The sequence below is a fragment of the Prionailurus bengalensis genome, chromosome X (genome assembly GCF_016509475.1).
Source record: "Prionailurus bengalensis isolate Pbe53 chromosome X, Fcat_Pben_1.1_paternal_pri, whole genome shotgun sequence".
Lineage (NCBI taxonomy): Eukaryota > Metazoa > Chordata > Mammalia > Carnivora > Felidae > Prionailurus > Prionailurus bengalensis.
Window position 1 is genome coordinate 15744426 of NC_057361.1, and position 26363 is coordinate 15770788.

The following is a 26363-nucleotide window of genomic DNA, read 5'->3' on the forward strand; positions in this document are numbered from 1 at the left end:
AAGATCTTCGAGTGCCACCTGGTTTTTCCGCCAGCGTTCTAGCCTGGTTCCATAACGTTTTTTATCATGGAAAATTACAAATATACATAAAAGCAGACAGAATAGTATAACGAAACCCCCACACCCGCTTCACCTCCCTCAACAATTACCAGCTCACAGCCAGCCCTGTCGCATCTCTCCTGCCACCCACACCACCCCCTTCCATATTCTGAAGTAAATCCCAGACATCACCCTAGCATTTCATTCCCAAATATTTCACTATGTGTTGCTAAAAGAGGAGAATGCAGAGGAAAAAATCACTGTGGCATCAATGCCTCACCTCAAAGTTTTTAAAAAATAATCACGAGGGGTTTTACACGGGAACCTATCCTATCCAAATTCACCCTTTGGAGGTTGTTGTTCAAGAAAGGACAAACATATACGCTGAAGACACACGACCCAGCCTGATTATTTTATCTCAGAAGGGTACCTGCTCCCAGAGACATTTGCTTGGAGTCAAAAAATCACACTGCACCTGAATGAATCAGACATTGTGCGTACAGGATTGTTCCTTAGACTCGATCACCTGCTCATACGAAAAAGAATGTGTTGCCTAATTATGCTATTAAGAGGTGGCAATGAAGATGCTAATTCCAAAGCCATGGAGATGGCTGTAATTAGCTAACAGAGGAAAGGAAGCAACCGAAGACAAAGCAGAGTGACGGGAAAGGGCGGAAGACAGATGGACAGCAGCCCCCCAGTTATGTCGACCATTCTCGGGGAAAACCTGCAACTTGATGGACTAGCTTGTCACTGAGGAGAGGACGTTTTAATCCAGTGAAGCGAGTTCCTTCCTTCCTCCGCCTTCTCAACATTCTGTGTTGGGTCCCGTACGCTAGCCCCACCGGCCTTACCACCGCCACTAGAGAGCCCCTCCTCGGCTCCACCCAGGGTTGGGACAGAGACTTGCCGGCGCCTAATTAACACAGAGCAGATTGATACCGCTATCCAGACTCCACGTAATCCATGTTCAACAGAAAAACTGTCTCACACCCAAAGCTGACATTTTTGCCTGACATTTGTCACTCAGGCCACTACACTGAGTTTATGTTCAGGATTTACACCACAACAATATTCAACCCAACCAGCTTATTTTTACAACTCTGAAGATACTAATTTTGCAGACTTATAAATAGTAAATTTAAACACCACAGTGGAATTTTTATTATAAATGAGGCATCAAGGTTTTTTTTTCTTCCCCTAAAGAGATCATAAGTTACCTAAAAGCTTCAATCACCACAATGGTCACCTGCTTTGACATTTACAAAACAGTCCCACAAACATCTTGGTTTGAATTTCAGAACCACCCTGGCAGACTGGCAGGGTAGGTACTGGCTTTACTTCACAGATGGGGAAATGAAGCACCAAGATTGCCCCAAGGTCACACAGCGAGGGCCTGACCGAAACAGGGCTCCCAAGTGTCCACGTGAGGTCTACGACTTTCCTGACTCTGAAACACAGCCACCAAGGGGTAAAACAGCTGATTGATCAAGCTAAGTCTTAGGCAAACAGACCACAGATAAAAAGAGGTAAAATTCAGATTTTCCTTTGCAAATGCAGCCTGCTCTCCGAGCAACCATTACCTTTCAGTTTCTAATGACAAAGGTCAGCTTCAGGGGGAAAGCCTGCAGAGGATACACCATTCTCCTTGATGGGGACACACACGCCCCCTTCCCATCTTGGTTTAATAAACCTTAAGAGACAGCATAACAGGAACTTGCAAAACAGCCAGGGCTCTCCTTAAAATCTACTCTTACCAGGAGAGTGTCTGAATTTGAAATCAAAGTGCCCTTCATACAATTTCAGAATCAAGTGCAAGGATCTCATGACGTGCTAATATGAAAAGATGAATGATGCACAGGATTTTAGTTCATTAAAAACTTTTGAACACTGTCTTGAACATTATTTTTGTGAAATGTTTTATAAGCAGTAAGTAAAACTCTAATTTCCTAGTGTGGTTTAAAAGTGTCCAACTTCCAAAGCCAACCACTTGTCAACAAAATGATACAATGGTAAATGATTTACCGTATGGTAATTCTGTGACTGGACTGGCTCATGCCAGTTTTTACATATATTCCAGGCAATCTGAAATAATGAAGATAAGGAAGATTGGTTGTATCTAAATGAACTGGATTTTAGAATAACTTTACTGCCAAAGACATTTAAAAACATCTGACTGGACCTAGGGCAACATTAGTTATCTGAAGCTACCCAAAAACAATAGCGCCCATGTTTACTGGACAGGAGGCACATTCTACTTCTATTTTAAACCCAATTTTCCAGTCTCATAAGGAGGACACAACCTACCAATTCAGTGTCACGACGTCAACAAATCCTTACCAAATAACACAGAGACATGGGATGGGTATCCCATTTCAACGGGCGAGGCAGGGTGCAGGAGCAACCTATATTTGGCCCATCTTTTGCTTTCCAAGATCTTATTTTTTTAATGACCAAAAAAAAATAGGGGTGCCTGTGTGGCTCAGTCAGTTAAGTGGCTGACTCATGATTTCGGCTCAGATCGTGATCTCACAGTTCATGGTTCGAGCCCTGCATTAGGCTCTGTGCTGTCAGCGGAGCCTGCTTGGAATTCTCTCTTTCCTCTCTTTCTACTCCTTCCCTGCTTGTGTGTGCTATCAGAATAAAACAAAAATAAAAAAAGAATGACCAAAAGATAAATGTGTGTAACTTTGTAAGTGTGATTGAGATGTGCTGACTACCAGTTTTCTTCAAAGAAACATGTCGAATATAAGCAAGGCGTGAGGTGAATGGACTCACCGGGCTTCATTTAAAAACATTTTTTTAATGTTTATTTTTGAGAGAGAGACAGAGAGAGCATGAGCAGAAGACAAGCAGAGAGAGAGGGAGACACGGAATCTGAAGCAGGCTCCAGGCTCTGAGCCGCCAGCGCAGAGCCCAACGCGGGGCTCGAACCTACAAACCGTGGGATCATGACCTGAGCCAAAGTCTGACGCTTAAGTGACTGAGCCACCCAGGCGCCCCTACCGGGCATCATCTTAGGCCACTCGCAATGAACTATCCGTAAGAGAGAAGGCAGCATGATTTAAGTCAGTGAGCGTTCACATACTGACGTTGTTCCTCCAGCTACCAAGGACAACAACGGCACCCTACCATTCGCTCGGTGCTTGAAACGGTGTGCCAGCATCCACACCCGAGATGGTACACGTCACAGCTCCCCCTCTGGGTTCCCTGGCAGCTTTTAAACATGCCACCTAAATATTTTCATCTTCATCACCTGAATGTTCTCTGCAGCTTCCTTCAGCCCTTTTATAAAAGGATCTGCTTTAACAGAACACTCTCTGGCAAACAGTTTTTGAGACCATTTCTTAAAAGCTTTTTCTGACCAGCAGATAATGACTTCTCCTTCTAAAAGGTCTGGGTCATTATGTCGCCTTCAAGATGTGTGCAATTTCAGAGATGAGTAGAGCCTGAAGCACAGGGACCACATGGCACACACTGTGAAGAGGGTACCACTGAGCTTTTCTGTCAGAGTGACAAGACTGTAGGAAATGGCCACTGCCTTCCTTAATTTGTTCTCTACTTGTCTCGCTAAAATGACTGCCAGTCAACACAGGAGGACCCGTGGCTTTTACATCCACTTCCAAGGTAACATCCCCCTTTTTCCTGACCAAATCAACTGCTCTTTCAAGATCAACCGTAGGTACCAGGACTTCTGCCTGACCACAGATTTCACCCATTCTGTGCTCCAAGCTTCCTCAGTGGCGTCCACCTCACAGCCTACGGAGGGGAACACAGTTCATTTGGCAATGGTGATGGGAACTCACTGCTGGATATAGGGCCATTTTTCTTTGTCCTTATCCCATCTAATCCTCCACACACACATGCCAATATCCTTTTTCCTAGGAGGTTCTTTGAGAATCCATGTCCAGAGTTCCTGGTTTGCACCAAGTATGCCTCACTAGCCACAGACTTTACAAAAATTATTTAGCAAGGACAAGTACTATGAATGCAGGATTTTCATTTTCAGGAAAGACAACACATTTTTTTAGGGAACCCATCCAACAAGTCTTAAAACTTCAGGCTTGGAAGACCCAAGGACAATCCAAGGGTCATTCTCAACATCGAAATGGTCTTTGCTTGCAGCTCACAACCAAAATATTTGGAGGGCTACGGTGGAGACCCAACAAGAACCTCTATGATATCAACCATTTCCACCATCTCGTGTTTCACTTCTTTTGCTCCCAATCTTACCAGTCACACAGAGCCTCTCGTATGGACAAAACTGGTCTGATACAACGAAGCTGGCCTTGAGGATATTTTTGCTTATTAAGTTGATCATTAAGATGCAGAGATATTACATTCTGCTTACTAAGGCTTCATGACAAAACATCTCAAAATGTAATGGTCTAAGTTCTGGTTCCAAGTCAGATGGAGTAGACATTCTAGCTTGTCTCTCCCTGAATGCATCTATAAAAACTAGGCAGAATGGATTGAATAGGTATTTAGGAATATGAAAAGCAAGCCAACTGGAGAAGACCCAATTCCAAAGTACCACCAAACCAAAAGCAAGTGGCCCATATTCCCCCAGTCTTCTCTAGCTGGAACTGAAGGCAGCCTGAAACCCCAAAATGGGTGCTGGGTGTGCATGCAGAGAGCGCCAGGAGAGCCCTGTAGTTGTGGCTCAGAAAGCAGGAAAGGGGACTTCTAATGCTCAGAGAGAGGGAAGGCAGTTCTCCACTTTTTTTCTCTGTTCCCTTGCATCCCCCAGACCCTCGCAAGCCCACAGTGATGCCAGCACAGACAGCCGGTGGCAATGGGGTCTACAGGTGCCTGGACCTCTGAGATAGGGCAATCTTCTGCTCTAACTGGAGGAGCTGTGGTCTCAAGGTTGGGGGGGGGGGGCAGCAGTGAATCCCTGCCTTTTTCTCTCTCTGAACTCCTGGCCTCAAACATGGGCAGTTGTGGAAATGTGAGGCTGAGTGGGTTAACTAAAGCCCCAGTCTTCTGGCCACAAGACCAAAAGGGGAGTTCCAGTAAATCACAAAGTGCAAAGCCATGCAGCACTGAAAAGGCTTTGAAATCAGAAATGGAACCACAACTGAAACTGAACTTGACAGCCTAAAACCACCAGGCTGACCACCTGTTAGAGCAACAATACCAACAGACTCTACAAGATATATGCAAGGCCTAGAATCTCATGATAGGATTTCAAAAGGTTCAGGGTACAATCCAAAATCACTTGGCATTCAAAGAAGCATAAAAGTTTCAAACTCACATAGGAACAGACAATCAATGCACTCCAATGACAAGATGACAGATATCAGAATTACCTTACAATGACTTTAAAGCAATTATTATAAAAGTTCTCCAAGAAGTTAAGGGCAGACACTTCTGAAAAGAATGGAAAAAGTAGAAAGTGTCCACATAAAGAGAAGAACCATATGGAAATCTTAGGGATGAAAAGTATAATAACCAAAATAGAAAACTTACCAGACGGGCCCACAAGAAGAATGGACATGACTGGCGGAAGGGGGTGGGGGTGGGGGTCAGTGAAATTAACAATAGTGCAGTATAAATGATCCAATATGAACAACAGAGAGAAAACAAAGAGTTTGTGCCCAAACATAGAAGGTTCTAGAAATTAAGACACTCTCCCAAAGGCCTGTAAACCAATAGGTAAAAAGCACCAGGAAGGATCATGAATAAATAGCTCTCAGAAACAAGGGCGATGTGCTCAACTACACTCAGAATAAGGGAATCACAAGCTAGAACTGAGATACTATCTCTCAACTAACAGATTACCAAGAGTCAAAAGACTAGCAAACTATTTTTGCAGGTGCATTTATTCTTTAATACACAAATGCCACTTCTGGGTACCTAACCACAAATATACTTATACATATATTATATAGCACATATACAACATTACCCATTGCAGCTTAGTAGCAAAAAAAAAAAAACCCCATATATCCAAGTATCCTTTAAAGAGGAACTGGTAAAATACACAAGATCAATTTACCCAATCATGTACTCTCCAGCTATAAAAATGAAGAAGGTAGGTTCCCATATTCTGATTTGGAAAGTTGTTCAGGCTCGACTGTTAATGGAAAAATACAAGGTGCATAACAGTGTATTTGGTCTGGTACCTTTTGACTAAGAAAGGGAGAATAAGAATGTATATTCATATGTGCTTATATTTACATAGCAGAAGTTGTCAAACTTTTTCCTGTAAAGGACCAGAAAGTAAATATTTTTGGCTTTGTAGCCTCACAGTCTCCACCACTGCATAGATGAATGGATGTGTTCCAATAAAGCTTTATTTACAAAATGAAGGCAGCCAGCTTGCAGGTGGCAGCATGCTGACAACTGATATAAACACTATACGGATAAATAAAAAACTAAAAAAAAAAAAAACAAAACAGGGGAAACAGTGCAGATGGGATAAAAGAAAAAAATAAACTGGACTTCATCAAAATTAAAAGAAAATATGCATTAGAGAACAGCATCGAGAAAGTTAAAAGATAAATCACAGAATCAGACAAAAAATTTGCAAATCACATACTTAACAAGGGATTTGTCTCCAGAGCATGTATAGAATTCTTACAACTCAATAGTAAGAGGACAAATAACTGAAAATAAGTGGGCAAAGGATTTGAACAGACATATCTCCAAAGAAAGTATACAAATGGCCAACAAACACAAGAAAAGACAGTCAACATCCTTCATGATCAGGGAAATACAAATAAAAAGCCACAATGAGTTACCACTTAAAGCCCACTAGGACAGCTATAATAAACAGACCATAACCAGTGCTAATGAGGATTCGGTGTGACTGGAACACTCGCACACTGCTGGTGGGAATGTAAAATGTATAGCGGCTTTGGAAAACAGTTGTTTTTTGAAAAGCGGTTCCTGAAAAGGTTAAATATAAGGTGGATATAACCCAAGAGCCCACTGATGGATAAAATGGATACAACAAAATAAGGTGTATCCCTACAATGGAATATTATTCAACCTGAAAAAGGAAGGAAATCCTGACACATGCTCCAATATGGATGAACCCTGCAAGCATTATGTTAAATGAAATAAGTCAATCACAAACAAATACTGCAGGATTCTATTTACAAGAGGTATCCACGGTAGTCAAGTCATACAAACAGAAAGCTGGGTGGTGGCTGCCAGGAATGGAGGGGAGGGGGAAACTCAGAGTTATTTAATGGGTGCAATTTCCATTTTACAAGATGGGAAACTTCTGGAGATTGGTTCCACAAGGTGAATGTACTGAACACTACTGAACTGTACGCTTGGAAATAGCTAAGATGGTAAATTTTATATTATGTGGCTTTTTAGCACACAAAAAAATTTTTTTAATGTTTATTTATTTTTGAGAGAGAGAGCGCATGCAAGCGAGGGAGGGGTGGGGTGGGGGACAGAGGATCCCAAGTGGGCTCCACACTGACAGCAGTGAACCCGATGCAGGGCTCGAACCCACAAACCGAGAATCATGACCTGAGCCGAAGTTAGATGCTCAGTCACCCAGGGGCCTCTCACAATCAATATATATATATTTTTTAAAGAAGGTTAAATATAGAGTTACCATATGACCCAGATATCCCACTCCTGGGAACATAAGAGAAATGCAAACAAATGTCCACACAAAAAGTTATAGCGTTATTCACAATAGCCAAAATTAGAAAACAAGCCCAATATCCATCAGGTAGATAAAAACAACATGGTCTATCCATACAGAATTTCATTCAGCAACAACAAAGGAATAAAGTCCAGATACAAGCCACAACAAGGATGAATCGTGGACACATGGTAAGTGAAAAGAAGCCAGCCACAGAAGACCACATTTTACACAATGACATCTATATGAATAAGCAAATCTAGAGAGGCAGAAAGTAATGGCTGCCTGGGGGCGTGGCTAGGCAGCTGGAGTGGGTAATGATTGCTAATGGGTACAGTGTTCTTTTGGTGGTGGGGTGGGGGGGGCAAAGTGGCCTGAGATTAAGACTGCGGCGATGGCTGCATGATTCCATACACACACCAACCACCACTGAACTGTACATTTGCAGTGGATGACTCACTTTTCAATAGAGCTGGGTTTTTTTTTTTTTAAGTGGAATATTCTTAGCAGCAATTGGAACAAACCGGAAACTGCCCAAATGTTCAACAATAAAAAACGTAAACTGTGTTATATTCTTACAAGGCAACAGTACGTAGAAATGAAAATGAACAAATTATTGCTGTATTAACGAGAGAGGAATTCCACAAACATAATGGTGAATGAAAGGAGCCAGACACTAAAAGGAAATTGTATTATTCCATTTATAAAAAGAGACAGAAGAGGGGCGCCTGGGTGGCGCAGTCGGTTAAGCGTCCGACTTCAGCCAGGTCACGATCTCACGGTCCGTGAGTTCGAGCCCCGCGTCAGGCTCTGGGCTGATGGCTCAGAGCCTGGAGCCTATTTCCGATTCTGTGTCTCCCTCTCTCTCTGCCCCTCCCCCGTTCATGCTCTGTCTCTCTCTGTCCCCAAAATAAATAAACGTTGAAAAAAAAAATTAAAAAAAAAAAGAGACAGAAGCAAAGCAAGAAACAGACTCTTGGCTACAGAGAACACGCTGGTGGTTACGGGGGTGGGGGGGGGTAGGGTAAATAGGTGACGGGGACTGAGGAGGGCACTGTCGTGAGCACCGCGTTATACGGAAGTGTTTAATCACTATACCGTGCACCTGAAACTAATATTGCACTGTATGTTAACTACACTGAAATGAAAATTAAAACTTTAAAAAGAAAAGAAAGTACAGAAACAGGAAAACTAATGTATGCTGAGACTTGGCCAGGCTGGAAAACAGAAGCAAGCTCACTCTGGGGTGCTACTGGCGTTCACTTTTTTGATCCCAGCGCAGAATTACACAGCACGTATAGCTTATGAAAGCTCACAGAGCAGTACACTTAAGAATGTGCCCTTTTCTACATAAATATTCTTTACCTCAATAAAAAGAAAAAAGAAAAAACATCAAAGCAGGGTTTTGTGCCTTTTTCTCACTTCCATTCTTGAACACAGGACCAGGAATGGAGTTAGGATTAAATCTCCAACGTTAAAACTTTGGGAAAAAATGTGTTTTACCCAATTGCAGGAGTATAATGTGACCTTACTACATAATGATTGTCCAAAGGGTTTGATCCCTGAGTCTTTACTATTCCATAAAGCATATTTCCTTCCATAGCGAGGTTCTGGTTTATTTGTTGGTAGGAGGAAAGGGAGGCACAGGGGACTGACATTTGTTGAGCACTTACGAGACTGAGTTCAGGGCACTGTGGCTGAATCTCTACTTAGTAGAGACTTTCTTTTTAATGAGGCTCAGAGATGTTAAGTAGGTTATCCAGGGTCACACAGCCAATAAATGACAGGGCAAAAATAGAAACCTGATCTGCAAAGCCAAGGTTTTTTCCCCTCTGCCATTTGTATTAACAAGGGTAGCAGGACACAATGACGGAACACGTGTTGGTAAAGTCTCGTCACAGATCTGTATTGGTGGTGTTTATTCCAAAAAGCAGAAAGGCAATGTACCTGAAGGATCACCTGCACTTCCTATGCTCTCCTGGATGGTAAGGTGAAAGGGAGGCAGCCGTGGTTCTGGCAACTAGACTCAAAGCGCCTGGAAAATTCATCTGGGGCAAGACCCTTCTCTCAGGTGCTTGAGACAAGGTGTCAGGCGCGGTCTATCACAAGTCACTTCATTTGAGATCAGTTATAGACGTCAGTGTAAAAGCTAAAACTGTCAACCATTGAGAAGAACACATCAAAGTGTATGTGTACAACCGCAACCCGGAAGGAGACAAAGATTTCTCAGAGAGGACACAGAAGGCAACCTAAACAGAAAAATAGCCTCAATGAGATTTCATCAGAATTAAAATTCTCTGCTCATCCAAAGTCCCAAGTAGATGAATAAGCAAACCATAGTCTGGGAGCAAATGTTCACAAAATATACTTCTGACAAAGCCCTTGAATCCAGAATATATAAGGAAGTCTTCTAATTCAATAGTAAGAGGACAGCCCAATTAAATGGATAAATGGTCTCAACAGACACCCCACAAAGGAAGCTATCTGCCTGGCCAAAAAGCACATAAAAAGGTGCTCAACGTCATCAGTCATCAAAGAAAGGTGAATTAAAACCATAATGAGAAACCACTATACCCCCACTAGCAAGGCCAAAGTTGAAGAGCTCAATAATACAAAGTGTCGGTGAGGATGTTAACTCTTGTGCATCCTTGCCAGGAACATAAATAGCACAGTCAGTTGGGAGAAAGGTATGGAAGGTCCTTATACAGGTTCGCATACAGCCATTCTGCTGTGGGGTATATACCCAAGAGGAATGAAAACATTTGCTCACAAAAAAGACCTACACACAAATGTTCATAGCAGTTTTATTTGTAATAGCCCCAAACTGGGAACAACCCACATGTCCTTCAACAGGAGAATAACTACACCAACTGTGGTATATCCACACAATTCAACAGTACTCAGCACGAATACGGAGCAAACGATGGGTACACGCAACAGTAAACGTCAATCTCAAAAACATCATGCTGAACCAAGGAAGCCAGACAATGAGGAGTACACACTGCATGAGCCCATTTATACAAAACTCCAGAGAAGGCAAATCTACTTGGTAGTGACAGCACCTCCGTCACTCCTTGGTGCCAGGAACGGGAAGAGAGAGGGGAATGAGCAGGAAGGGACATGCGGGAACTTCCTGGACAGATGGAAATTCTATCGTGATAGGATCTATTTACAGGGATTTAGTCAGTGGAGATTTGTGTACTTTGATGCATATACATTGCACGTTAAAAATGTACAAGAGGGGGGTGCCTGGGTGGCTCACTTAGTTAAGTGTCCGACTTCGGCTCAGGTCATGATCTCACGGTTGGTGAGTTTGAGCCCCACGGTGGGCTCTATGCTGGTGGCTTGGAACCTGGAGCCTGCTTCACATTGTGTGTGTCTCCCTCTCTCTCTGCCCCTCCCCCACTCACATTCTGTCTCTCTCTCTCTCAAAAATAAACTTTAAAAAAGAAAAAAAGTTTAAGAGTAGGGGGCACCTGGGTCGCTCAGTTGGTGAAGCGTCTGACTTCAGCTCAGGTCATGATGTCACCGTTTGTGAGTTCATGCGCTGAGTCAGGCTCTCTGCTGTCAGCACAGGGTCTGCCTCTGTCCCCCTCTCTCTCTGCCCCTCCCCTATTCATGCTCGTGTGCTCTCCCTCTCGCTCTCTCAAAAATAAACATTTAAAAAAAAAGTCTGAGTGTAATAATCAAGGGTGGAGCAGGGGGTACATAAAGAACAAATAAAGACAGCAGAAAGTTCATCATCGTTGAAGCTGGTAACGTACATGCTTGAAATTTTCCATAATAAAAATTTAAGAAAAAATTCATCTACATCTAATGTGCCTGCTCTCTCCTACTGCCACCCCTGTCCAATTCTGCCTGGTGCCCGGGCTGCTTCCCACAGACCCAGATTCTCCAGTGAACTCTGCTTCCTGCTGAGGTCCACAGCTCAACTCCTTCCTGCGCTGCACCTCCTACCTCCAATCAAGCCCCAACGACCACCAGGCATTTTGGCCAAGCCCTGTCACACCCAACAGCCCGAAAGCTGGGAAGGTATGGGGGGGAGGGTGGTGTTTGGGGGGGGGGGTGGAAACCAGACGTTTTCTAGCAGGCTCTGCAGGAGTTCACCCCTCCTCCACAGAGGTTATTTGAACAGGATTTAAACAGCTCTGATCTCAAAGCCTGATACACAGAGTCTTGGAACAATAGTTTATGGCTTGCATTCCAAAAATCTATTTGTAAGCTGGCTGCTGGGAACCCCAAACACCTTCTGCCCCAGTAACAGAGAGCCAGCAGTGTAGCAGGCCAGCCCACAAGTATTTATCTACCCCAAACACACTCAAGGCTCAATCAGCACAGCTGCAAGGAAATGCTGCAGGTGCAACCTTCTTTCACTCACCCCACGTGACTAAGCATGGAGGAAAGTTCGAGGTTCAATGCCGAGTCAGTAGCAGTAAGAGCAGCTAGAAAGGAAAGAGGCTCCGCGAATGGCCCTCGAGGGCAAGCCAGCAGCCAGGTCCGGCCGAAGACAGCCGAGGTCCAGCCAGGCACTCACGCAGCCTTGTCCTTGGGAGTAAAGCCACTGTGGTCTGGGCAAGCCACGTCACTGTCTCCAGCAGGGAGAAAAGAGGCTTCTGATAACCCCATCGTCAATCTCCCACTGCACTTGTTTAATATCAAATTATTTATATTACAAAAAATATACACTGTAGAAAATGTGGACAAATAAAAAGAACCAGTACCCCCAGGACACAATTCAAACCACTCTTTCCATTCCGGTGTCTCCAGAGTGAGTGGTTCTGGTCTCTTCTATTCGATACGTAACACTCAGGAGAAAGGTTCAGATCCAGAGGTGTGTCATTAGGATGGATCTTGTTTCCTAATAAAAGTGACAACTGCACTGTATCTATGCCTGGCCACCATATTCAACGTGGCTTTTACAGGAAACCACATTCTGATTTCTTTTTGAGAGTACCAAAATAAGTTGTGCTTCATCTCAACAGGAGAAACCAAGTGTCATTGTGTCCACTGAGAGTTATTCTAAAAAAGAACTAGAGAGATATTCCTAGGAAGCACTCCAAGAGTAGCAAAGAAAACCGCATCTGGCTGCCTATGGGCGACGAGTTCAAGGTCTCACAGAAGATCAATCATTAAATCAGTAATCGTTTAATCACAACTGTGTTACTCACTAGGAATGAAGACCTCAGTGTGCTCAAAGCTGACAGAGAGAGGGTAAGGGTGAGGAATCTGTCAAGGCTTCCTTGAAGAAAGGAGATGTGAAGGCTGAGGACGTAATAGACAAAGCAAGACTGCAGGGTGGTGGAGGGTGCCAGGGGACAGTAGTGTCCAAGCAGATGACATGGGGTGGAACGCACCAACCTTAAGAGACCAGGGACAAAGGTGTTAACAGCACCCTGGCCGAGAGAAGATAATGCCTGTACCAAGGTAGCAGAGGCACATAGAGTGACATCCAGCAGATCCGAGAACTATTTTGGAAGCAATAGGCCGGATTCGACCATGACCGAGAAGGTGGGGCCAAGACTGACTCCCAGTTGATGATTTCACTCATCAGTGTTTACTTAAGAGAAGGCAATAGTCTAAGGAACTACTGCCCTTATATTCTGCTGGAAATCGATTTGGCCAGTCGCCTGACCAGGTAGAGATGCCACGCAAAGTACACATTCTACAACCATTAAACCCACGCCTGTCTTCCTTAGAACCTTTTGCATTTTCCACAGTGATGAGGAGAGTATGCACCTGATTACAAGAAGGCCTAAGGCATCCTCAAGGCTCTCTCTTGAGTAGAAGCCAATACACCTGTGGACTAAGTCCACGAAAGCCGAGAGACGCATTCAGGCGTTTCTAGCACAATGCGTGGCAAACTGGATTAGTCGGGGTAACCTAGGCTAGGGTGCCACGAGACAAGTCCCCAGTTCAGTGGCTTAACAGCCATCTTGGACACATGACCTTTGAGTTTGCCATAACAGAGGCAGAGACAGACGGAGGAGGCACACTAACTTCTCTTTCAAAGTGATACGTGTTGGCGTTGTTCACATTTCACAGGCCAGTACTAACCACAAGGGCCCAGCTGACCGCCAGGGAGGTCCGGAACTGTGGAAGAGTATACAGAAGCTGGCAGGGCCTGGTCTTTATCACCAAGCTGATAAAGAATCCACAAGTAACATCACAGATGGAGAGGCTAGACACAACCCACACAAAGGGCAGCAAAAGGGACTACAGCTGGCTTTACGTTAAACCATTACATATCCTATCTCGGCAGAAGCACAATATTACTCTCAGCTTCGAAAATAACAGAATCACTGCATTATCAGTTAATACAAAAGGCAAAAATAACCTGGCCTCCAAAACCAGTGAAACCAAGGAAAAAAGCCAGAACGTGTCCTCTCATCACTGGTATTAACCTGATGGTCCAAGCATCTCAATTCTATTTTCTTCACTCACGGCAGCACAGCGTGGGGCCCCACAGTCACGAACAGGGACGATCCATTACTTGAGGTGATACACAGCCGGACTTCCTCTTGGAAAGGCATACCTTGGAGACAACTTCCTAGCAGCTGGGCTAGGTTTTCATAACCCAAGTTGCACTCTTACCACGGTAACAAACACCCCCCACACCAAATCTTAGTTGCCTGACCAAATAAAAGCTTCTCTCTTGCTTATGCGAACTCCTAAGTAAACATTCCAGCTCCAACAGTGATCCTTCCAAGAGTGGTTCAGGGATCTGGGGGCCTTCCATTGTGCACTGCTGCCATCGTCTACCCTGAGCCTCTAAGGTTCCCGTGGGGACCACAGGAAGGGGACACAAGGTATGGGAAGGACTACTCACTATGCTAACACCTGGGCCCAGAAGTGACAGATACCACTTGTAATTCCATTTCATCGGCCAGAACTAGTTACACATCCCAAGACTCAAAGGGCTGGAAAATGTAGCCCCCACTTCCCAGCAACAACTAGGAGTGTGAATCCCTGGTCACCCAACAATCTCTGCCACACTTGGTATCCTCCAAATGACTCTGTATGAGCCAGCCAGAAAAAGGGTGTCATCCAGATAGAGCAAAGTCAAACAGCTCGTCTGTGTTGGCCTTGGTCTTCTGAATCGATGTCCAGGAAGTGCAAAGACTTCTTGCCGTAGGTGGCAATAGCTCACAACGTGTAAAATCACCATGAAAGTAACTGAAGACAAAATCCTCAGAAGTTGGGCCTGTGGGGCAGAAAAGTACCAACTAAATGAGGTTCAGAGAGGAGCCAAGTTAGGCAGAGCCAAACCCAACAGCAGTGGGAAGAGAACTTGTGCCCCAGGGCAGGCTCGATCAAAGGGGCTGCTGTCATTAGAGCAGTTACTAGCTAACTCACCATGGAGGCTCTAACTTAGATTGGTCATTAACCACCTGGTTTACCTGGAGAGTAAACCTCCATCAAAAAAAACGGTGCACTCCTAGGAGATCGATGTATTCTACTGAACCAGATCTCAGGTTAAGATCAGATACCACAGTAAGCGGATTCTACTACAGAGTCCAGGAGAATAGAATTTCCAGGTCAAAATGTGCGGGAAAGCAAGAGACAGAGTTACATAGATTTCCTTCTTGAAGGAACTCTTGGTTTCTAGTATGTTCACAAGCACGGAGAACCTCCAAGAGGGAGACACAGCATGAGCCTGAGAAGGAGAAAAGGCTGCTGCATGTAAATACACTCCACACACAAGAGAAGAACCTCAAGCCATAACTATGAATTCTGTTCAAGTAGATAAATGGGCACTTAGACAAAAGGAGTGAAGACAATCCAGAAGGGGTTTCTTTTAGAGAAAAAAGAGAACACCTGTTTTGTTCTCCAAATACTAGAAGTAACTGAGTGATCGACCCTCAAAGAATTCAATAGTTCTACTAAATTCAAGACTCCCAACTTTGAAGATGGATGACAGATGCTCAAAAAAATAAAACAAATTAGTCCTTCTATGGACCAAAGGCACATAGGGATGACCACCACCTCCGCTCAAAGTGAACAGGATGTTTTTCAAAAAAACAAAAATTTAACCATGAAATTACCATATACCACAGAAAGTGAAAGAAGAAACTTGAACAAGTATTCAGACACCCACGGTCATCACAGAATTATCTAGAATACCCTAAAGGTGGAAACAACCCAAGGCCCATCTGCAGACGAGGGATTCACATAACGTGGTGTATGCAATCACTGGAGTATTCGGTAGCCTTAAAAGACGCTCTGGTATGTGCTACAGCACAGAGGAACCTTGAAGATGTTATGCTAAGTGAAATAAGCCAGACACAAAAAGACAAATACTGTATGATTCCAGTTCTATGAAATCTCTAGAACAGGCCAATTCACAGAGACAGAAAGTAGAACAGTGGTTACCAGGAGCTAGGCACGGGGGAGGACAAGTTACTATTTAAGGGGAGCAGAGTTATTGTCTGAGCTGGTAAAAAAGTTCTCTGGAGATGGCTGCACAAGAGCGTGAACGTACTTAATGCCAATGAAATGCACACTTAAAAATGATTAAATGGCAAATTTTATGTTACGTAGATCTTATGATTTGCTTTTTACAGTACTCATGGCCATGGCAGTGTTTTTCCCCACAGTGTCACCTGTCCTTGCCTGGGATGAAGGCCTGCCTGGGGCTCTCTCATATCCCACCAAGTCACCCAGGCACTGGTGATCTGGAACCTCTGATCCAGACCCACACAGGACCACATAAAACTGCACCAGGAGTAGGAAAACCCAACCCAACCCAACCCGGTTTCGCCTTGCTATGGGAGCAAGAGGCCGGAAGTGTTCACACGTCACACCTACCAGCCTCCCTAAAAAACATCTGGGACAGCTCCATTGGTCCCCTCCCCACAAACATTTTTCTAGAACAGCACTGTCCATATGGGACATCCTGCGATGAGGAAAATGCTCTCTTCACAGTGCCTGTTGAGCACTTGAAATACACCTGGTATCCACAAGGAACTGACTTTTACTGTGTTTAAACTCATTTAAATGTAAACTGCCACCTGTGGCTAGAGGCTACCTGATGGACAGCGTGCTTACAGAACTTCTACAAAGAAACCAAAGTGAAAGATCTGTATGATTTTTGGTGGAGATATCAAAAGTCTGAGTGGTAGAGATGAGGAAGCCAGGAGAGGTGAGTGAGGGGGCTGTCTCTTTAATCCATAAACCCACTTAGTGGAGTGGCATACATCCTTTGTCAAACCTGTAAAAAGAATTTATTGCTATATTTATATATATGTTATATTTACATGTAAGTTAATTTATATAGCTTACATAAATGTTATATTTACATATATTTATATAACTTATATAAATATGTTATATTCACATATATTTGTTATATATTAATATATGTTATATTCATACATATTTATATTGATACACAAATACGTAAGTTATATTTATAAGTTGTAATGATGTGCTGAGAAACAACTTAGTCAAGACCAAGCCAAGGTTGGGGCATCCAGGTGGCTCAGCCGGTTGAGTGTCCGTCCGGCTCTTGTTTTCGGCTCAGGTCATGATCTCAGTTTGTAGGATCGAGCCCTGCGTCGGAGTCTGTACTGACATCTTGGAGCATGCTTGGGTTTCTCTCCCTCTCCCTTCGCCCCTCCCCTACTCATGCCGTCTTTGTCTCTCTCAAAATAAATAAACTTTTAAAAAAAGACAAGGAGCGCCTGGGTGGCTCGGTCAGTTGAGCATCTGACTTCGGCTCGGGGCATGATCTCACGGCTCGTGAGTTCGAGCCCCGCATCAGGCTCTGTGTTGGCAGCTCACAGCCTGGAGCCTGCTTTGGATTCTGTGTCTCCCTCTCTCTCTCTCTGCCCCTCCCCTGCTCATGCACTTTCTCTCTCTCAAAAATAAACACTAAAAATTTTTTTAAAAAAAGATGAAGCCAAGGTCAACCAAAGGAAGCGCATGATGCAGAAAATTCTAGGGAATCAGGACCGGGAGCAAGAGAAGGCAATGTACCTGTTGTGTAGATCTGGAATCGAAAGCCAAAGAATTTCTGACTGACATAACTTTCACACCCACCCAGAAGGGGTCCTGTTGGTAGATGAAGGCTTGTCACAGACACAGACACACCCCCTCCCCCCCTGCACGAATAAAGCCGCTGCACAGCGATCTTCAGAGTTGGCACCAGCACGCAGGAGGCTACAGCTGTGCTGAGTGGCTAAAGGAACATTTAACCTTTCAGAGAAGAGTCTGTTCAAACTCCAGTTTTGGAGGAGAATGAACAGAAGGCAAGAAAACCAAGTGGTTCTGGGTGAAGTGGGCTCCTGAGCACTTTTCTAAAAAGACGCTGTGCTGAAGAGTACACTCTGAGAGGTCAGAAATGTCAAGAGAGTGTCTTCAACGGGCTCAGGGGACACTTTATTTGAACAAGCCTGACACCCCGCCCCCTGTTCCAGACGGGGAGGATTTGCTCTGCAGAAAACGGATCCCTGTTCCCTCTGGCAGAGAATGGATGGCACTACATCTGGCTGATTGCTTCAGCGTGGTGTGGCCAGCGTCTTAAATTCTCCCTGTACCTTCTGACATGCTTTTAGGTTTAGGGTAGGCACCGTTACCACCTTTTGATCAGTGAAGAAGCCAAGGCACAAGGACTCCCAGGTAATTACTACACGATACCCAAGGCTTATTAATGTCACGCCAGTGCTTATTACAGTGAGCTCAGAGATCTAGGGCCCCATCCCAGCAACGGAGGAGACCCTGAGCCCCCAAATGCTTGTGCACCATGGGATAAAATAGATCTGTCACACACGTGGGAGAGCACAGCCCCACCTCAAAGTGTGTTTGGGGGGCAGGAATTAGAGTACTAAAAAGAACACCGGGGCACTTCTAAGCGCACCTGTCCCTACACATATATACACACACTCAATTGTAACACACCGATTCCCCTTCTGGGCTGCAAAATGGAATCATCTGAGAAAGCATTAACAACTACTGAGGCCTCAGATTCTGGTATTCGTCTGGGATACAATCTGGGCACGGGGCGGGGTGGGGGTGGGGTGTAAAAGTTACCCAGGTGATTCTAATGTGTAGGTGGGGTTGGGGCCCACTCACTGCTATAAGGACAGGGCCAGAGGGAGGAAATAAAAACTGGATAACTGGTGGGGAGGAGGGCTTCGCATCATCCAGTTTATGGGCTGTTTGTTGGGTTAAGGGATGTTTAAGGAGACTGTAAAATAACGAAGCTAAATGCCAGTCGCTTCTGTTTTCCTATCTGTAAAAAGATACAATGCTACCTACTCTCCCCTCCAGAAAGGCAGGGCAGGCTGGTGGTTAAGTTAGCAGAAGCGGGGCTGGTGGGGGTGGCCAGGGCCATGGCGTGTGCCAGGGTAAGAAAAGCAGGCGGCGTGGGGTAAGGGCGAAGGGGGCATCTGCCTCACCGGCGTCGTAGAAGGCGTCGAGCACAGCTGTCTCCCCGAAGTCAAGCTCCCCGAAGGGTACGGAGGTGAAGTGGGCGCCCTCGGCCTCGCAGGCCCGCAGCAAGCACAGCCGCGCCCCCGCCTCGTGGCCGCCAGCCGCGCCGCCCTGGGGGCTCTCGCTGCGCACGTATACTGTCCGCAGAGCCCGCCGCGGCGCGTCCCCGTCCTCGCCCCCGCTGCCGCTCCCGGCGCCCTCGGCCGCCCCGTCGGGCTCCGCCGTGGCCTCGGCTCCCGGCGCCAGCGGGCACCGTGGCGACTCGGTCGCCACCCCAAGCGCCCCAGCGGGGAGAGTCCCGCCGCCGCTGTCCATGTGGCCGCCCTGCGCGCCTTGATCCCACCTCCGCGCGTGCGGCTAAGGGCCGCAAGCAGTCCCGGCACCTGTTCCCGGGGGCGCGGGGCGGGACCCGGAAGAGCCCGCGCGCACCCGTGGCCTCGCGGCCCACAGATGAAGGCAAGGCCCCCGGGCTGCAGACGGAAGCTCCAGCCCCGCAGCCCCCAAGCGCCCTTTGAAGGCTGGGGAGAGGGAGGCGGGGGCCTGGGACGTCAGGACGAGCGGAGGGCGGGGGGTGGGGGTGGGGGTGGGGGGTAGTTCTGGGAAGAGCGGCGGGGCAGGAGCTGGCAGGGCGCCCCCTGCCGCCTCCCCCGGGCAGCGCCCTAAGGAGGGCGGATTCGTCAATTTTAGGATCTTGTTGTTGCCATCCCTCCAGCCTGACGGACATTAGGAGTCCCGTTTTTTTTTCCCTCAAAACAATTTGAAGCTTTTCAAGCAGAGCAAAAACTCTTTGAAAGCGCTGGCTGGAGGTAAATATTCAATTTCAAGCTAAATACAGAGGTACTTGTCACTCAGAATTGAGATGAGAAGATGCTTATTTAAAACGCTTCTGATTCTGATAGATAGGTAAATAAATAACTCAATTTTGTACTCCTTGTCCCAGTTGCCAAGAGCATGGCCCTCCCTTTAAAATTTTTTTAATGTTTATTTTTATCTTTTTATTTTTTTTAATTTTTCTTCAATGTTTAGTTATTTTTGAGACAGAGACAGAGCATGAGCAGGGGAGGGGCAGAGAGAGAGGAAGACAGAATCTGAAGCAAGCGCCAGGCTCTGAGCCTGATGTGGGGCTCGAACCCCTGAACGATGAGATCGTGACCTGAGCTGAAGTCTCACACTTAACAGACTGAGCCACCCGGGCGCCCCTATTTTTTTGGGGGGGGGGGAAGTGGGGAGGATCTGAAGCAGGCTCCAGGCTCTGAGCTGTCAGCACAGAGCCGGATGAGGGGCTCTCCACTCACCGACCCCGAGATCATGACCTGAGCCTAAGTGGGAAGCTTAACCTACGGAGCCATCCAGGCACCCCAAGAGCATGGCCCTCCTGAGCCCAGTCCTGCAGGCCTGCTCCTCCTTTCACTGTGACCTTGACAAAGCACCGGGATGCACCAGCAACAAATTTTCTATGCCCGGAAAATAGACTCCAAGTGGGATGCCTACCTGACCTATGAAATGCTGTGAACCCAAAGGGATCTTTACTCTGGACCTTCCCTGCCTCACAATTTTAGGCTCCAATATTAAATGTAGTATTACCACCACAGGTAGTACTTGTATTTAAAAGACAGGATGCCCTTGAGGCTGTCACAAGGTTTTGCGGTTTTGGTTTTTCTTTTTTTTTTAAGTAGGCTTGGGGCGCCTGGGTGGCGCAGTCGGTTAAGCGTCCGACTTCAGCCAGGTCACGATCTCGCGGTCCGGGAGTTCGAGCCCCGCGTCGGGCTCTGGGCTCATGGCTCAGAGCCTGGAGCCTGTTTCCGATTCTGTGTCTCCCTCTCTCTCTGCCCCTCCCCCGTTCATGCTCTGCCTCTCTCTGTCCCAAAAATAAATAAACGTTGAAAAAAAATTAAAAAAAATAATAATAAAGTAGGCTTAATGCCCAAGGCGGGGCTTGAACTCATGACCCAGAGATCAAAGCCTGAGCTGAGATCAAGATTCCTCAGCTTAACCGACTGAGCCACCCAGGTGCCCTGGGTTTTCATTTTTAATACCAGTTTTATTGAGATATAATTCACAAACCATCCAGTTCACCCATTTAAGTGGCTTTAGTATATTCATAGAGTTGAGCAGCTGTCACCACACTCAATTTTAGAACATTTTCATCACCTATCCCCCCCCCCGCCCCACAAAACCCAGTATCCATTAGCAGTCACTCTCCACTCCCCCAACACCCTTCAGTCCTAAGCAATCACCAATCTACTCTCTCTATATATAGATTTACCTATTCTGGACATTTCATCTATATGGAATCATACAAAGTGTGGACAGAGGTTTTCATTTGTCTTGGATATATATCTAGGAGTGGACTTGTGGGTCATATGACAACTCCATGCTTAATTTTTGGATCAACTGTCACTATTTTCCAAAGTGGCTCCATCATTTCACATTCCCACCGACAGCATAGGAGGGTTCCGGTTTCTCCACACTGTCACCAACATTTGTTGTCTTTTTGATTACAGCCATCCCAGTGGGTGTGAAGTGGTCGTAATTTTGATCTGCATTTGCACTGTGATGTTGTATTTGCATTGTGATTTTGATTTGCATTTCCCTGATGACCAGTGACGGTTAGCATCTTGTCACGTGCTTATTCGCTATTTGTGTAACTGCTTTGGAAAAATGTCTATTCAGATCTTTTGCTCATTTTTAAATTGGGTATTTGTCTTTATTACTGAGTTAAAAAGTTCTTTCTATATTGTGGATCTAGGTCCCTCATCCAGATACGTGATTTACAAATATTTTCTCCCATTCTATGACTGGTCTTTTCACTTTCTTGATGGTATCCTTTGTAGTACATCACAAGCCATCTGACAAAAGCAGGATAGGACTTACCGTACAAAATCATGGTTTGGCTTCTCTTCTTGTTTCAGTAATGGTACAGTCCATGCCTCCACCCCACCCCCAAAAGAAAGCCGAAAGTGCTGGAATAAATCTTTAAAGAAATCCTGCCTTAATTCCAGTCCTGGTAAAAATTAGGAACTTCAACAAGTGCCACCGGTGTGCACCCTCTTTTGTGGCCAGTGAATGGAAAATGGGCTCTGAGGAGATCTGTAAAAACACACAGACCAAAATTGGGAAGAGGGAAGCTAGAGAAAACTTTCAATACCTCTGTTCTGAGATTTAAAAAAAAACATGATGGACACATTTTCCTTATAGCCTTGTAATGCATAATAATAATAATTTTCCTAATGTGCCTGTTTATCTGAAATTATTCCAATGACTGGCACAGCCTTCAGAAGAGCAAAGATGCCCACTTCACGATCGCTCGCCAGTGTCTTGCTGTTGCCCCCACTTTAAGCTTCCTGTGTTCTTTCCAGCTCTCACTGGGGCCCCGCTGACAGAATAAGACTCAACAGGAGTTGTGAATTCTGGCTTGAATACTACCTTCCTCTAAACATAAACCCTGCTGGGTAAAGAACTTAGAATTTACCTAGCTAACAAATAACTTCCACGCAGTTGGAAGTTTCTCAGTGCACTTTCTCATTATCTCCAGTAATTTGCACACCCGAAACACACCCCAGTCCCTTCTCCTGATGTCCTTCCTGCCTCCCACCCCCAGACACGCTGAGAAAATTACAAGATGCCGGATTAGCCTCTTCTCTTTAGTTGAACAGTTGTTCGGTTCTTACCCCTGCCTGTTCTTTACTAAGTACATGTCTTGGAAATGACTTTGCCCTAACGCAGCGATGTCGTTTGGACTAGAACAGTGGATTGAAGAATAGAGTGGAAGCACTATAGCCAAAGAGTAAGATTAAACCCGGGCATTTTTCTCATTTCCTTTATTTATTGTAGGTTGGTTATTCATACAAACTGTGGTCTAACTAGTTAGTTCTTTGACTCAGTGTTGTCAAAAAATATTTGAGTTACCATTTGAGAGGCAGCTTCATTACTTTTTTCGTTGTACCCAAGAACCAAGAGCAGATAGTGACAAAAGACAGTCATGTTTCATAATACTGTATGTATTCATTGGGAAAACTTTATTTTTTTAATATGAAGTTTATTGTCAAGGGAAAACTTTAACATATACAGTAATTCAGCAAAGATTTATTGAGCTCCTATTATGCATCAGGCACTGTCTTTGATGCTGAGGATAGCATAGTGAACAACACGGCCAAAGTACCTGCTGTCATGTTAGATACAGATACTGAGAGATAGATATGGATATGGCTATAGACAGATACGTTTGTGTATAGATGCTATAAATATTGCATGGGCATAGATGATTGTAATCTGCCATACAATACAAGAAAAGCCAACTGGATGGATGAAACTCATCAGCAGTATTAAGCATAGATTGTATGTAAAATATTGCTTTATAAAATATTGGTGAAACCCATAGGATGTTTTAAGTATATGTAATGAGTAAGCAAGTAGCTTGTGAGGAAAAGGTAGACTTCATAAGATGAATTAAAAATTGTAAGGTATTTTCCTTTAAGACGTACCACAGATGGAACGTGCTATATGATGGAACTGTTACTTATAGACAGATAGGGATGGAAGACCAAGTCATTAGGTATGAGTATGCAATCTCTGAACTAACAGTTACATCACCCTCAAATCGACCACCCATTGGTTACACCCAGTACAGTCCCATTCTCATTCCACATGTGCCCTCCACCTTCCTGAACATATGGGATATAGTTATAGTAACTGCTTGAGTGTCCTTGTCTAGTAATGCTGTCATCTGTTTTATTCCTGGATTCCTATTTCTATTGATTTTTCTCATTGTGGGTCATATTTTCTTTGCATGCCTGGTAATTTTTTTATTAGATGCCACACATTGTGAATTTTACTTTAATGGGTACTGCATACTTTTGTATTCCTATAAATATTCTTGAGCTTTATTCTGGGATATAGTTAAGTTACTTGGAAACAGTTTGCTTCTTTTGAGGCTTGCTTTTAAGCTTCAAGTGGGATCAGAGCAGCCTTTAGGCTAAGGCTAATTAATCCTTGCTACTGAGGCAATACCCCTCTGAGTACATGATGTCCTGTGAATTATGACATTTCTCAGTCTGGGCAGTGGACACAGAAACTATTCTGGCCCCATAGGACCTTCAGGGATGGTTCCCTCTAATGCATTCAGGTGGTTCTTTCCCCAGCTTCAGGTGGCTTCTTCATACACACAGTTGCTGGTCAGTATGCTGCTAAAGATTCCAGATCTATGCATCTCCAGAACTCTATGTACAGCTGTCTCCTCTCCAGTACTCTAACTGTAGCCTCCTTGGCCTTCCAGCTCCATCTACCCAACTCAGGGTGATGACTGGGCTCCTCATGGGCGCTCTTTCTCTGTTCTGCGCCTGGAAACTCTCTCGAGGCAGTAAGCTGGGAAAATTGTAAGGTTCACCTTGTTTACTTGTTCTTGTGTCTCTGTCCTGTGTTGTGCTGCTTATACGAATTTTGCAACCTTTTCATAAGTCTGAAATTCTTTTAAGATGAAAACATTTAAAAGTTTTAAAATTAAAAGAAAGGCGCTTCTCTTCCATCTAAGCTTGGCACAGGCTGAGCATTTACAGTGTGGAGAGGAGGAGCAGCGTTGGCTTCTTCTGTCCTCTCCTACCCTGCTAGTCACTCCTCTAAGGCAGGGGCGTATAGCAAGAGGATGTACGACAACTCCATTGATGGCTCTCTGGTGCTGGGATCACATCTGGTCCAGAGGAAACATCTACCCTTCGCCTCACAACCTCTGGGGGTGCTGGCCACTCCTATCCAGCCCCTCTCTCGCTGCCACCATTTGAGCAGCCAGCCGGCCATCTCACCTTCTAGATTTCTTAGGTATGGTTCAGACACTTGTCCTCTATGTCCTGAAAAATCTCTTGGGACATATGTAGCAAATTCTCTTTGAATCCTTTCCCTAGGCTCATGGTAAGTGATAGGCAGCCTTCCAACACACCATGGGTAGGAAGGAACTCACCAGCATACCAATCTCTCTCTGAAAAGACACTTCTAATTTCCAATTCCCTTTTCTGGGAATGTCCAGCTTCACTTTGAAACCGAGCATTTCGTTACTGGTCCAAGACCTTCCAGAACTCTTTTTTTCTCCATCATCAACTTTCTGCTACCAGTAACATTCCAGATGGTACCTGCTTCATCAGCCTAGGGTCTGGAGGATGATGATGACATGAACCCAGAGCACTCATTTGACTTACAATGGACATTGAACAAAAACTTGAATGAGATAAGGGTGTTAGCCATGGAAATACGTGTGGAAGAGCACTGCAGGCAGAGGGAAGAGCCAGTATAAAGGCTCTAATACCAGGGTACAAGAAACAGCAAGGTCAGTATCTCCAGATATTTCGAATTCCATCATCTTATATGTTAACAGCTCTAGGTTCTAGAAAGTTCTTCCATAGATTAAAATATAACCTTCCCTTGTAACTTTTACCCATTGATTCTAATTTAATTCTTCTTGCACATGGCAGCTTTCCAAGTACTGCTCTGGTGATACCCTGCCTCCCAGACGCTTCACTCACTGCTTCCACAACATGATTTCCAGGCCCTTCACCACCTTGATGATTCTCTTCTAGAAGGTTCCCTATTTGTCTCAATTGCTGTTTTGTGTGTGCAAAAGACTTTTTGAAATTAAGCATTTTTATGTTGAGGGAATTGTGGGTTCATATGCAGTATTAAGCAATCATACAGGGAGAGCTAGCGAACCCTTTAACCAGTTTTCCCCAATGAAAACCCCCTGCTAAACCATAGTACGCTATTACAACCCAGATGGTAACATTGATAGGATACAGAACAGTTACATCACCACCAGGATCCATCCTATTGCCCTTTGATTCCCACATCAGTCTCTCTCCTCATGGCCCCATACCTAACTACTGGCAACCACTAATCTGTTTTCCACTTCTATAATTTTGTCACTTCAAGGATGTTATATAAATGGAACCATACAGTATGTAACCTTTTAGGATTTTTTTTTTCACCTAGCTTAATTCCCTTGGGATTCATGCAAGGTGTTGCACGTATCAGTAGTCCTTTCCGTTTGTTACTGAGCACTGACTGTTATATCGTGTGGATGTGCTACAGTTTCTTTAACCATTTATCCTTTCAAAGACACCTGAGTTGTTTCTAGTTTGGGGTTATCATGAATAAAAATGCTATGGACATGCATGTACAGGTTTTTATGTGAACATAAGTTTTCATTTCTCTGGGATAAGTGCCCAGGAGTGCAAATTCTATGTCATATGACAGTTGCATGTTTAATTTTGTAAGAAATTGCCAAGTTGTTTTCCAG

At 44.8% G+C, this 26363-nt stretch overlaps 1 protein-coding gene across 1 annotated transcript in view; it reads right to left on the reverse strand.

The window, feature by feature from the left end:
- The window catches only part of MAP3K15 (mitogen-activated protein kinase kinase kinase 15), a 123698-nt gene extending 104121 nt beyond the window's left edge, over positions 1-19577 (reverse strand). Inside the window, exon 1 of the mRNA XM_043570882.1 lies at positions 19048-19577. Coding sequence (XP_043426817.1) covers positions 19048-19396 — 349 coding nt within the window. The 5' untranslated portion in view covers positions 19397-19577. The remainder of the gene's footprint in view (positions 1-19047) is intronic.
- Between the last annotated feature and the right edge of the window lie 6786 nt (positions 19578-26363).